The 13,235-nt window shown below is 37.7% G+C and overlaps 1 protein-coding gene across 1 annotated transcript in view; it reads left to right on the top strand.

Moving 5' to 3' along the window:
* LOC146462703 (uncharacterized) overlaps positions 1-13,235 on the top strand; it is a 100,316-nt gene that overhangs the window by 5,298 nt on the left and 81,783 nt on the right. The window contains exons 3-6 of the mRNA XM_085085383.1: positions 758-887; positions 2,936-3,350; positions 4,265-4,791; positions 6,495-6,597. Coding sequence (XP_084941509.1) covers positions 758-887; positions 2,936-3,350; positions 4,265-4,791; positions 6,495-6,597 — 1,175 coding nt within the window. The remainder of the gene's footprint in view (positions 1-757; positions 888-2,935; positions 3,351-4,264; positions 4,792-6,494; positions 6,598-13,235) is intronic.

Raw genomic sequence — 13,235 nt, 5'->3', positions numbered from 1 at the left:
GCTGTAGGCTCATTTTAAGTTAGTTGGCAGCCATCCTCAGTTGAAAGAGGTTGAAACAATGCAAGTACCTCTTAATAAGCTTACATGGGCTTAAATACACTTTTAAGAAGATAAGTTTCCCACATCATCACAAGCAAAAAAGAGAAGTTTCATCAATATTAACTGATGAGGGATGCAAATTCAGGTGTGATCCTGTTCATTTAAATTAGACTTATGTTATTTTTTATTGCGTTTCTATTTTCTTTATTGTAGAAATGCCATCTGTACATAAAAATTGTGTAGTTTCTTTCCAAATTAAATTATAACCAAAGTTCTACTTAAATAGCCAGTAGATCCTCCTCTAAGCAGGTTAACATCTGTAGCCAAGTATTTTGTAACACATTTCCTGTGGAAATACATACCAAAATGGGTGATTCCAGAAAATATCTGTACCATACCATGGCCAAGAGCAGCCTCAAGAGTTGGACTGGAATTTGCAATCATACTGATGTGGAACCATTTTAGAGACTTGTTGGAAAACGTATGGCTAGATGTTTAAGTTTGTCATTTTTTTAAAGCCATTGCATTTGAGATACATGTAGATGCGTCCATGTTATGGGGCAATTAATATATTTATTTAGGCTTAATTGTTACCATTCAAAAAAGGCAGAAATTATTAATTTGATACTTTATCCTGCTGGCTTATATAAAGGCTCTGAATTTTGATCATTTGTTTAAAATACCTTAATTTCTCTTGTTTTCTTGTTATAAATTCTAGATTCTATTGTGCTACTGCAGTTGACAATCGAACAAGATTAGACTTCCATGGTGAGCCTCGTATCTGGGATGGACATTCCATTAAGAAGAAAATAAAGGGAAATTCAGCTCTTTATATTTTTGCAGAGGAGGTAAAAAATATTGTACTTTTATAATTTAATATTTTTTAAAGAATCTCTCCCACAATTTTAAACTGTAATTTGTATCTTGTGCCATATGGCACTATTGGTCTCTCTTTACTTATGTGTCTGCTAAATCATACTTTTTCCTGGGTTATTCTTGTGGCCGGCATAATGCCTGTGGACCACATTTACCAAGTCCAGCATAAAAAAAAGCATTATGTAATGTTTAAAACACTAGCAGCAGGCCTTGATAAAATTCATAGACAAAATAAATCCATTGGATGGGCAGTTTGGCATATAGTGCCAGAAAAGCCCCTCCCTCCCCAACCCCTTCTCCCATACCTGTACGGCTAGACAGTTAGAGAATGGGGATGGGGGCAAAAGATTAATGTTAAGATGATTGGAAAAAAATTAATTCTCATTAAATTCCATTTGAGCGTGTGTGTAGAATGCAATGTGAAGGGGATGATGCTTAATTTGGATAACTGTAAAACATGTGTGTATGGAGGTCCAATTGGAATAATGGACTGAGAAACATTGTCATCAGCCCTGCTGTGGATCCTGCAAATGGAGTGGATTACATATTTACGCGGGATGCCCTGAAGGGGCATACCGCGTCTAAAAACGGGTCAATTTCTTTTTTTTTTTTCTTCCTCGTAGTCACAAATCTGTACATTAATTTATTCATTAAACCCTCCTTTCTCCTACTCGGGATGTATTGTTCTGATTGTCTTCAACAGAAGCAGGCCAATCAAAATCCATTTTTGCCGCTTATATCGCGAGGGAGGGGACCCACTCACCCCTACCTGTGTGACGTCAACGCATCATTTGATTTCTTCATTAAAAATGGATTAAATTGTGGCGCCATAATTATTGTTAACATGTTGTGGACTCAAGTGTGCCGTTTTCAAACGGAAATTTCACCATTTTGAAGCGATAAATCTAAAGACTAATTTCTAAGAAGCACTCAACATTTAAAACGGTGGAAATTGGAGAAATCCTGGCGAAGGAATCGTGCTTTGTTTGGCAGTCTTAGACCACGATACGATGCGAGACTGAAAAGAGGTAATTGAGAAGCTTACGTTATCATGATGGAATTTCAGAAATTTCCGGTGAAACCCTGAGTTGCATAACACAAGGGAAACAACGTAACGCGATCGTCGTGACTCAAACTATTCCATTAGCAAGGATAGTTTTATCAATCGGCGAAGCATACAGTTGGAATAAATGAATCAGCCGCAGCATCTCGCGTAAATGCCAGTATAGGCATCTTGTTTTGGACCAGATTTCAGATTATCTTAAGTTTATTATTTTGTTCGGAAAGGGGACTCAGGCTTTTTCATTAGAAGCTTTATAGATAGTCACTTGTTTTGGTTGTAAGCACCTGTGAAAACCAACAAATTTAGGACAGTGATCGAAGACTCCCCAGCATTATAATGACTGTGAACATAAGTTGGATAATATTATAAATAATTGTTTTATATGAGTGTTAAAACTTAAATGAATAAATAAATTAACTGTAGCATATATTTTTCTGACAAACTGTTGATGGGTACATACATTCTGGGCCCGCTAGTAACTGGCTCACGCTGTTGCGGAATCCCTGCCAGTTTTTCTTTATTATTTTGTTTGATTATCTGAATGTATTTTAAAACATTGTTTTGGCGAAGCTAATAAAATACGATACAATAAAATAAATAAAACATGTGGTTGTTTCTTGTGTTGATGATTTCTCTTCCACTGAGACCAGATAAATGTGAGAGGTTTCACATTTGAGCTAAATTTATGTTGATTCAGCCTCTGGTTCAATTGATTCAACTTAAAATGTTTGTGGATTGGTGGGCTCACAATATTATTGCAGGCAATAGAAGTGAAGTGTTACATAAAGGAAAAATAAACCCAAACTTTTAAAGAAAGCTCACTAAATATTAACTTTCTTACTTATATGTGTAATAACTATTAATTTATCATTTATCATCTATTAGTCTGATATTTGTTTCATAACTGTCTATTATTACTATCAGTGCCTGAAGTGACATATTTTTTTCTTTTTTCAGGAGGAAAGTGGTGTTTGTCTACCGGACTCCAGAGTGTCAGAACAGCCAACCCTAAAGCGTTCTCATGATCAGATTGCAAGCAAAGAAAATGAAAAGTCCGAACAGACAACCCAAATGGAAACAGAATCTGCATCCAGACCAAGTGCATTATATACAGGATCAGAATTGCAAACTAAGTTCTCCTTGAATAGTGGTTTGTTCAAGAGTCATCCAATTGTCATACCAGCCGGAGCAGGTCCAGATGAAGAATCACAAGCAAAGAATCTCTTTCATATCCCAGTGACTGATGGTCAACATGGGATGTTGCCACCAGTTTTGTCTCCAAGTAGTTCAGCTAATCAGGAGGCAAGGAATGCAAAAGCTGTACCAGTACATGTAGTTTTTGAGGGAACAACATCTTCATCACAGCATTTAGGTAGTATACTGTACATTTTTCTTAAAAACAAAAAACATGTTGAAATGAACAATTTTACAGTTGGATTTGTTTAGGTGACTACTGTAATAAACAATCTCCTTCCTTAAGGAAGAGGTCACACTTACAAGATTCTAGTTTAAAACTAGAACCAAATGATAGTAATTCAGAGAGAGGTTGCAAGAGGTCAAATTTTTTCTTTCAAACCTGGATTAAAGCATAAAGGAAGTTAAACGTTGGGAGTGCATGCCAAGAATCTTGGCCACTCTCCACAACTGACTGTTGTTTTCCCCGGCTTATTATCACATTTGATGCTTAGTCTCTCAGTGAAACACTTGCATTATTAAAATAATGATTTTCTTTAAAAATTGTACTTTACATTAATGTGTGGTTCTAGAAAATATCCGTTTATCCCCTGCCCCCCACAGGGGGTTTTGTTGTGGACCCCACTCCTCTGCATTTTCTATTCCAGGGTTTTTCTCCATACTCCCCCAACTCCTGGAATTTCCAGAATTATTTCATTTACACAGTAGTGCCAAGACATTAAATTTTGGGAAAAAATTTTTTCAAAGTTGTCAGTGGGGCTTTGTCAAGGTGAAATAAGCCTTAGTTCTGTTATGATTTGGCCAAGCCAGAATCAAGGCAAAAGCCAAGTCAAGTATTTTTGAGCAGTTAAGTGGTGTTCATTAGAAATACTTCACCAAGAAAAGCTGCAAAGATACTTTTGTGTAGCCTCCTCCAGTAATCCTCTGTGAGAGGTTATGATCCAATATTTTCATGCACTGCACATTGTATACAATGTTAAAATCAGTTTCTTACATCCTCCATCCAGGTGTTTCATAATAATTATTATTGAAGATGTTTATGTGAATGATTGCATAGTGTTTAATAAATGTATGATATTTTGTTATTGTTAGGTACACCAATGGTTCCCATACCAGGTTATTGTTCTGGGGCAATACCAAGGACCGTAATTTCCACAGCATCTGATCAACAAACCTTAGGCACGGCAGTCTTTTGCACTGCTGGTGGCTGTTCCACTAACCCAAGGCAAACTGGACTGCCTTTATTTTCAACACTGACACCTCAGATGACTAACTTGAAGATTTCTAATACATCTTCTGTGCAAATACAGAAACCATTTGATGTGGAGAAATCTGCAGGGACAGATGTTCAAAGTTCCTGGACAGCAGAGGGTAGTGGAGACTCATCGCAGGTTCCTTCAGTAATAATAGCATCACAAAGTAATGCTACAAGTTTACCAGTTGAAGCAGCAAGAACTTTGCAACATGATGTGGGAATCATGTCCACTGATCAGTCAAACCAGTACAAAAATTTTTCATGCCTACAGGGTGTGGAGAAAAAAGCAGACATGAATATTGCAGCTACTGAGAGACATCACGAGCTTCCAGAGTTATCTACATATGATCTTGATGAAATCCTGGTAAGTGCAGTGAATTTAGGCATCATTAATTATTTGATTACTAATTCAACTTAGATTAATGGATTTCATGACTCCAAAGAAGATTTGCACTCAGTTTTCAAGACATATGTCACTGTCATTAACATGCAAACCTTTCCAGGACTTTTCTCACCGAGGCAGAATTTTCTAGCACAAGCATTATGTAAGTTCAAGCCCCAGTCACAAGTCAAGGTCAAATATACTTTTTCTTTGGATCAAAAATACCTTTTTGCGGGAGCCTTATTGCTTGTTAGTTTGCATCATAATCTGACTCCACTCTTTACACACATCTCATCCCTAAGATGTTGTAATTAATGCAGTAGCTGTTGTTAATTAAATGTTGAGAGCTGAGTAATTTGTAATGAGTCTTATAAATCCACTTGTTGTTGTTGTCAAGTTATGGCAAGTTGCCAGACACCAGAGGTAATGTGATAATAATAAATTTCCACCTCAAAGAATTGATTTTTTGTGGACTAGGCTCTAAAGAAAGGTTTATGTTTATTAACCATGGATGTGCACAGTATATCTAAAGTAAAAATGACAATTATTGCTTCATAATTTCAAATCTCATTTTCCAATTATTATTGTTACATTAAACTGAATTTATTCAGGATGAACCTTGACTCTTCGAAAAATATCCACATTTCTCTCAAAAGTACTGCAATATCAAAGTGTGTAAAAATTCCTACTGAATGACTTTTAAAAATTCTCAAGTTAGCCTTCAAGTTTCAAGTTTCAAGTTTCTTTATTTCCACATGCTAATTAAACACAGAGAACAGGAATTAGGAAGAAAGGAATGTGGAGATGTGAAAACAAAAACCCATCGGGTTAAAAAGTGTTTACGCACCTGACCTCTTACTTAACAAAAGGATATCTACATTTAAATTAATCTTAGTTTATAGCGAGCGTACGTGGAACAAAGCAAACATAGGTGAATGATATACAGTCGACTCCTGATAATTCAAACCCTCACTAACTCGAACCTCGCGCTAACTCGAACCAATTTTCCTTTCCCTTCATTTTCTATATAATTTTACCCTCGATAACTCGAACTCCCGCTAACTCGAACCTTTTTCAATTTCCCTTGAAGGTTTGAGTTAGCGGGAGTCGACTGTAAACAACTAAGTAATGAAAAGGAAGAAAAAATGAATAAAATAAATAACTGTGCAGGGAGTCAAGAAATCACTTTCAGGTTTCGGATGATACCAGATATTCTTTTAAATCTTTTCTAAAGCTTTGAAGAGATGCTGCATTCTTGATGTTTAGAGGTATTTTGTTCCAAAAATCAGCAGCAGCGCAAAATCTGAATTTGCCCTACTGATTAGTTCTGGGACGCAGTAATTAAACAAATAAGCAAATATATGTGACAATAAGCTTGATTAATGTGTCCACTACGGAAAGAAAATTACTTTATTGTTTGGCTAACAACATCAACCTTCAAGATATAGAAGGATACAAAAACTCTTACTAGTGGTTTTAAAAATCCCATGTATTAAGTTTAATGCATTAAATGATAACAGCACTGTGGTATATGTTAAAGCAGTGCTGTTATCATTTAATGCATTTAACTTAATACAGATGGTTTTTTTTAGAGCTGTGATTATTCTTATTATTCCTCCTATTATTATTACTATTATTACATAATACATGTACTTGCAGTGATTTCCTCTGATCTCATTTGATAGGCATCTGAAAGTTTTGACAGCTCTCAGGAAGGCAGCTCCTCCACTGATATTTTTACCACAAGTGGAATATCAGGAAGTGATCATGATCTGTTAGGGTTACAAGGTAACTAAAGAAATTTTCAAGTTTCTATACAGACAGGAATTCATAAAAATATAGCATTCTTAGTACTGCAAGGTGGATATGGTTGCATCCTTAAAAGGAGCTTTCAACAGGTTTTATTCATGTTAGAATTTGTCTTTAATTTGAAATAAAATCCTTAGCTAAAAGAAAGTCATATGCATTTTTGTGTAAACTTGAACATGTCAGGCAGAACTGAGCAACTGGATTTAATAACTGAGTTCATAGAGTGCATAAGAATTGAGCCACTTAAGTGACAAGTTTTGCTTGTGGAAAGAAATGTAAAGTTGCTGGATTCAAGTCTTGGTTAGGCTCGATTTCCGCCGCTCCCTCATATGTGGGATAGGAACGAGCTTTGATGATGTAACTGACATTTTTCCACATACATGTTGGTAATGTTTGTGCAAGTTCACCTGTGTAAACAAAAATGTTGGACAAATGTGCTCTAATTATTCCTACCGGTAGTTCCAAATTTCTGTTTGCAACACTTTAAACTCAGTTAATTTGCTGGTTTAGTGTCATTATATGATTGCTGACCGAGAGTGCTAAAAGGTCACTGACAGCACTCAATATGAATTTTTATCACAACTACAAGCTTTTATATGGCCATTTGACAGTTGTGTGCTTAGTGACCTGGGCTTGTGTTGGGAGCAAGGTTGGGGGTGACCATGTTTTGATACAAATGCCTCACTGCTTTTCATAAGTAAATGCAAACTTATAGTTGGCATAAGAACAGTATTATCTACATATAAAAAGCAGTGAGGTTTGTATCAAAACAAGGTCTGCCACTTCCTGCCAGTTTTCTCCCATCCAAAGCGGTGGCGTTGCTGTCGTTACCTCTATGTGGTATTCCATGAGTCCCATATCCTCTGCTGCTTGCCTGCTTAGCAGCGCTACAGTGCCTTGTCCTTTTCCCACATAGACAGTTTCTGCTCTTTGCTTGTCACCCTTTCTTAGCGTAGCATTGAATTTCCTGAGCAAAGGTAGTGCTGAACCTCTCCCTTCACCTATCCACACTGGGCTTGCATTGCCTTGTAGTGCTTCTCAGTAATAGCTGTGACATCTGTTTGAGTGTCTAGATGAAGATTGGTGATAATAGTCCCTTGACTTCAATGTCCACCATGGGACTTTTGGGTGCTCTTGAATTTGCTTGGTAAGTGTAAACCTCTTCAAGCAACTCCTCTTTGTGGGGTCCATAATGCTGGTCCATCCTCTGGTCCGACTCCACAGCACGAACTTGTTTACCTTTGTCACGGTTCTCTGTACTAGTACACACTCTAGCATAGTGGTTCAATCATCCACACTTGAGGCACCTCCGTCTCCTTGCAGGGCATGGGGCATGCGACCCCAAGTTGTGCATCTGATTGCCACAACAGTCGTAGGTCCGTCTGTCCGGCGTCTGGGAGAGCAGTCAGCAGTACTGCTTGGAGTATTGCTCCGCATGCTGTAGCACCTGGGTCTACTGATGCGCTTTAAACCCGGGTCTTCTTCACTTTTTTAGCATCGGCTTCCTCAGTGTTGATCATTTGACTGCCTTCCTTTGCTACCTCAAAGGCTTTCGCCGTTTCTCTCACTGATTTCAGGTCCCCATGTTTCTTTATTATCTTGTTCCCTAACTCCTGGTTCGAGGTCTTCACAACTGTCATCATAGTAATTGCCTGGTCGAGAGTTGTCAGGAAGTCACAGTGCAGGACCTGCTGCCTGCAAGTTGTCTCAAAATCTGAGAAATACATGCCTGGCAGCCATTAAATATTGAAAAATTTGTGTAGCTTTGGTGTGTTAATTGTTTCTGTGTGCTTTAAAGTGTAAATCCAACTTGTCCATGTGCGTAGGTTGTTGTGCTTGTAGTCCGTAGGTTGTTCTGGAAACGTTTCCATGGTCTTTTGCAGCTCTTTGCCTCCTACCAGCAGTAATAAATCCAGCTTGTCCACGTCGCTGACGGCCATCCACCATATGGCCCATTCAAAGCATGCTTAACATAACTACCATGCCTTCCCTAGTTGCCCTCTCACACTTGCCCTTACACTCTTAAGAACTCCTGACTTCGAATTCGCCGGCTGACTGACTGCTTTCTCAGTTGGCATCAATTATTTTGATCCTTGTTGCCAATTTAATGATCTAGCAAACAAATACAAGTACAGTCGCCATCATGGCCGACTCCTAACTTGACAACTTGACCAAGCCTAGAGTCCCAGCATTCCACGGGCGTGTCATCATATTTTAATTTTATCGATTTTTATGTACACTGGTCACTTAGATTATACGAGTTGATTTACCTGACTGATCGGTTTTATCAGTTTAAATAAAGCTTTTAAGTAATGATTCACATAGGAAGGGAAGGGGCGAGGCGCCGGGCTTGCGCACTGATAGCTTCATTTAATTGAATTAAATAACTAATTTCCGATGTTCTGATTGGTCAAAACCTTTATTCTCCCTATATTTCTACGATAAAACCCGATTTTGGCCGAATTATATTCCTTTTTTGAATGTTTTCCATTGCTCTACCTTTCATTGAAGTTTCGGCAAATTCGTATGTGCGGAAGTCCGTTTCCGAAAATCATCCCGCTTTTCAGCCATCTTGATCAATGCGTTCCCTGTATTTTCTCGCCAAAATTTCCTTGTTTCTGAAGTCCTTCGATTGTGCAAATATTGTAAATAGTTTAAATAGTGTGTATAGGTTTCAGATCATTTTAGTATTTTATGTCTCGCTCCTTTTTTGCGCGGAAATGGTGTTCAGAGCGGAGTGCTGCTGTTCGCATCACAACACGTGGCATCACGGAGAGGTTTCCGCAGCAATCAGTCCAATAAGACAAAACACGTTCTTACTCACCATAAAGGCATGCGTTTGGAAAAATGCTGTGAAATCATAATTGTTAGCGGAACTACAATAACGAAGAATCCAATCATAAGGTGACAAAAAAATTTCTATTCAAAGCGTGACAAACAGCAAGGGGCCTTTGATGTTTTCTCCAACCGTCGACACGTGGAAGTTCAAACGAGATGACAAGAATGCCAAGAATTATCCAAACCTGACAGATTCTGTCCAAGAAGCAAACTAAAACATGAATTTTTCAAGGCTTCCGCACATACGATTTTCTCGGCAATTTGAATACGCGTCGTAGATATGTAAAGGTAAACTTGGCTTGTTTTTCGTACACTTAACTAATTGGATCAGCCTGGAAACCCAAAGGGCTCCCGATGCGCCCTGCCTATTGTTTTCACAGTAGTTGTTACCCGAACCATTACTTAATTTGTTTTTATTATTATTATTATTATTATTATTATTATTATTATTATTATTAAATGGCAGTAAAAACTTCTGGATGCCCAGATTACCTAAAAAAAAGTTTGGGCGGCCAGCCAAAGCATGAGCATGCTTATTATTATTATTATTATTATTATTATTATTATTATTATTATTATTATTATTATTATTATTATTGCCCATTTAGGATTATTGCCTGCAGTTTGATATAATAATTAGAACCAAATTAAAGATGTATACACTTATAAAACAGGTCTGTGATCATTCATACTGATTTGAGCGTCTTCTCCACTCTCAGTTCATGCATACCGGTACATTATTGTTGACAAGTTGGTTTAGTGGTCCAGCAGTCTTTGCAAATAACAAATCTTTGGTTGTAACTGCCGAATCCAAGAAACGATCTAAGTTCCTTCACAGTTGTTGGTGGTTCAGCCACCCCAACATGGCTAGTGTTTTCTCAGGGTCTGTTGTAACACCATCAGATGAGATCTGATCACTGATGTATGTGATTTTCTGTTGCAAAAAGTGATACTTTTCTGGTTCAATCCATGTTCTTGAAGTCAGTTTAGTGACTTAAAATGCCTGGGCCTCCCCTGCAATCATTCTTCACTGTACAATTGAGGCCAATGTGTCCATTGTTTTTTTACAATGACAGCAGACGATGTTTTGGGGCTGTCCACTCCATTTTCTTGGTGTTTGTTTGGGTCCTTACTTGCTTTGTGTCTTTAAGAGAACTTGTCAGCTCCTCTAAACATATCTGTTGCTTTAGCAAGGCTTTGCACATTTTTTCTGTAGGGGTGAGGATAGGGCTGGCACCACACTAAGTTAACACCAAAAAGAGATCTGAAAAGCACAGTAGGTCGGAATCTCTTATAACAAGACGCTGTGGGAGCGTTTACTTGGGCGCCGTTGTATTAGGAGTATCTGAGCATGAACGTTAGTTCAGTCTTTGGTGACAGGTGAACGATAAAAGATTCGCTGAGAGTCTAAGGCATCATATTTGCGATAAACGTGATGTAGTTCGACCGAAAATATCACGCAAACAAAATAAAACATTACTCTCTTTAATACTAACCACGTCGCATTTTGTAACCATGAGGTGCATCTAAGATAATGATAGATTTTGGCGACAAAGGAGTATTTGCGGTTCCAGTGGTAATGATGAATTTTGGCGACAGAGGGGTATTTGTGCGAATACCTTTCCACCCTGATACCCTTTTTTCTGGGCTTTCTATGAGAGATGTTCCAGCTTTTTCACTGGTAACAGCGTACGATCGCAAAATGTCACGCAGAACGTGCAATATGACACGCGTGCGAAAAGACATGCGTTCTATATGGGACGCGTGCGGATAAGACAAACCTCACAGAACATCCGATTTACTGAAAGTTAACCCAACGAATCTATTTCATGATCACTGGAATAGGACAGAACTTTAATGACAAAATCAAAGCGCTCTGTGAGTGACCAAAGAATGAACTATTTCAAATTATGTCTACAGTTATTTGTGTCTACAGTTATCTGTTTGACGAGATCGTCTGTAACCCCACCCACAGTCTCCATAGCCTCTTCCCTCAAAGGAAGAGTTCCACTGAGACGCAAAAGTGATTTCACTCTCCCCCTATGTAAGACCGAGCGTTTGAAGAACAGTTTTATTTTTAGCCATGTCTATAAGATGTAGATAATTTTCTTATTTTCTCTTTGTTATTATATTTTTAGCCATGTCTATAAGATGTAGATAATTTTCTTATTTTCTCTTTGTTATTATTAGAATTTGTAAATATCCCGTAATTCAGCTTATGGCTGCAATGGTGTTTATAATAAAGTATCTATCTATCTATCTAGTATCTATCTATCTATCTATCTATCTATCTATCTATCTATCTATCTATCTATCTATCTATCTATCTATCTATCTATCTATCTATTTAAACATTCAAAAAAGAAAATAAACTTCACTCGCACTGGAAGGTAACGCAAAGGTCGAAGTGTACGTTCATTCTCTTAGTGGTTTTGCGTGATTGCCAATGGATAAAATATCATGACACAAAAGAGAGCCTGGGTGCTAAAGTTGCTATTTTGGCTTTATCCAACGTAAAAATAAAAATGCGTTTAGCGTTGCGGTACTCAGTTGTTGTTGGTATGAATATGCAAATTTTCGGCGTTTACATTTGTTCCAATGGATCGATCTTATCGCTAACGGTCGACTCCGAAGGAAGGATTTTTTTTTCAGATTCTACGTTTAGCGTGTCAATTTGGTGTGCCCGTGCGTTCACCTTTTTCTCTTTTTTCCCGTGAGGATCACATTTTGGTTTTATCCAAGTGAACGTAAATAAAGAAATAAATTCGTCAAGCGTTGATTGTCACTGTGCATTAGCAAACTTTCAGTGTTTACATTTGTTCTGGTGAATAGATCTTATCGCTCACACTGGACCCCGAATGAAATTTATTTTCGAAGCTTTAGTTTTAGTTTCCTACTTTACCCTAAGCCTTTCACCCACGGAATGGTCTTGAATCTTTAAAGTTAATTGAACGTTTTCTTTTTTATAATGCGGCCAGAGAAATGAAATGTTTTGCTCGGCTGTATGTAAATTCAGTGTTTACGGCCTGATCTTATCGATTACGTTTGACACCGAATGGGGATTTATCGAGAAGAGCCAAAAGAGCGTCTGAGGTTAATTGAAGTCGAACTTTTGGAAAATATCCGTCCTGAAAGGAAAGTTGCCCCTTAGTTTCGTTCAATGGAAGGAGTTTGCAAACAACACACATACTAGCTGTTTTCTTTTAAGAATACGATATTCGTTGTGTTGATTTTACGTCCTTGTTTTTTGTCCCGTAATGGCGGCTTATGATGAATACATGCAGACTCGCAGACTCGGCCAACATGTAGCGCACGCGCACTAGATCACTACGTTTTGGCGTATACGAAGAAATCCTATTTTATAACTTGGCGCTCCGCCCAAGTAATAATAAGCTAAAAAAAAATCGATGAAGTGTTTAATTCAGATAACCATTACAAGCTTTCTTTCAAACTTGCCTCATGTTTATGTTTTTTTTCATGGAGTCAAACTGGTGCCTTTCCATTCAAGAAGGCACTAATTGCAAGCGGTCTATTAGTCAGGCAGGTGCCACATGGCACCCTTTTTTGTTTGTTAATTTTATTTTAATAATTATTTTTATTTATTTATTTCAATTTATTTCTATTTTATTTATTTCCGTTACTTTTTGTATTTATATTACCTATTTGTCATGTACTTTAATCTATTTTTCTGGATGGGCGCTTTCGGGGAGACCTCGTCACCCATAAGTGCCTTACCCTTTTGGGCTCTCTGTTTATATTTTTGCTTATTAAGAACTTGT

This window comes from Pavona decussata, unplaced genomic scaffold, assembly GCF_977016875.1.
Source record: "Pavona decussata unplaced genomic scaffold, jaPavDecu1.1 SCAFFOLD_186, whole genome shotgun sequence".
NCBI classification, from domain to species: Eukaryota; Metazoa; Cnidaria; class Anthozoa; order Scleractinia; family Agariciidae; genus Pavona; species Pavona decussata.
Note: the sequence above shows the minus strand (reverse complement) of the source record. Positions and strands in the feature narration are given on the sequence as shown.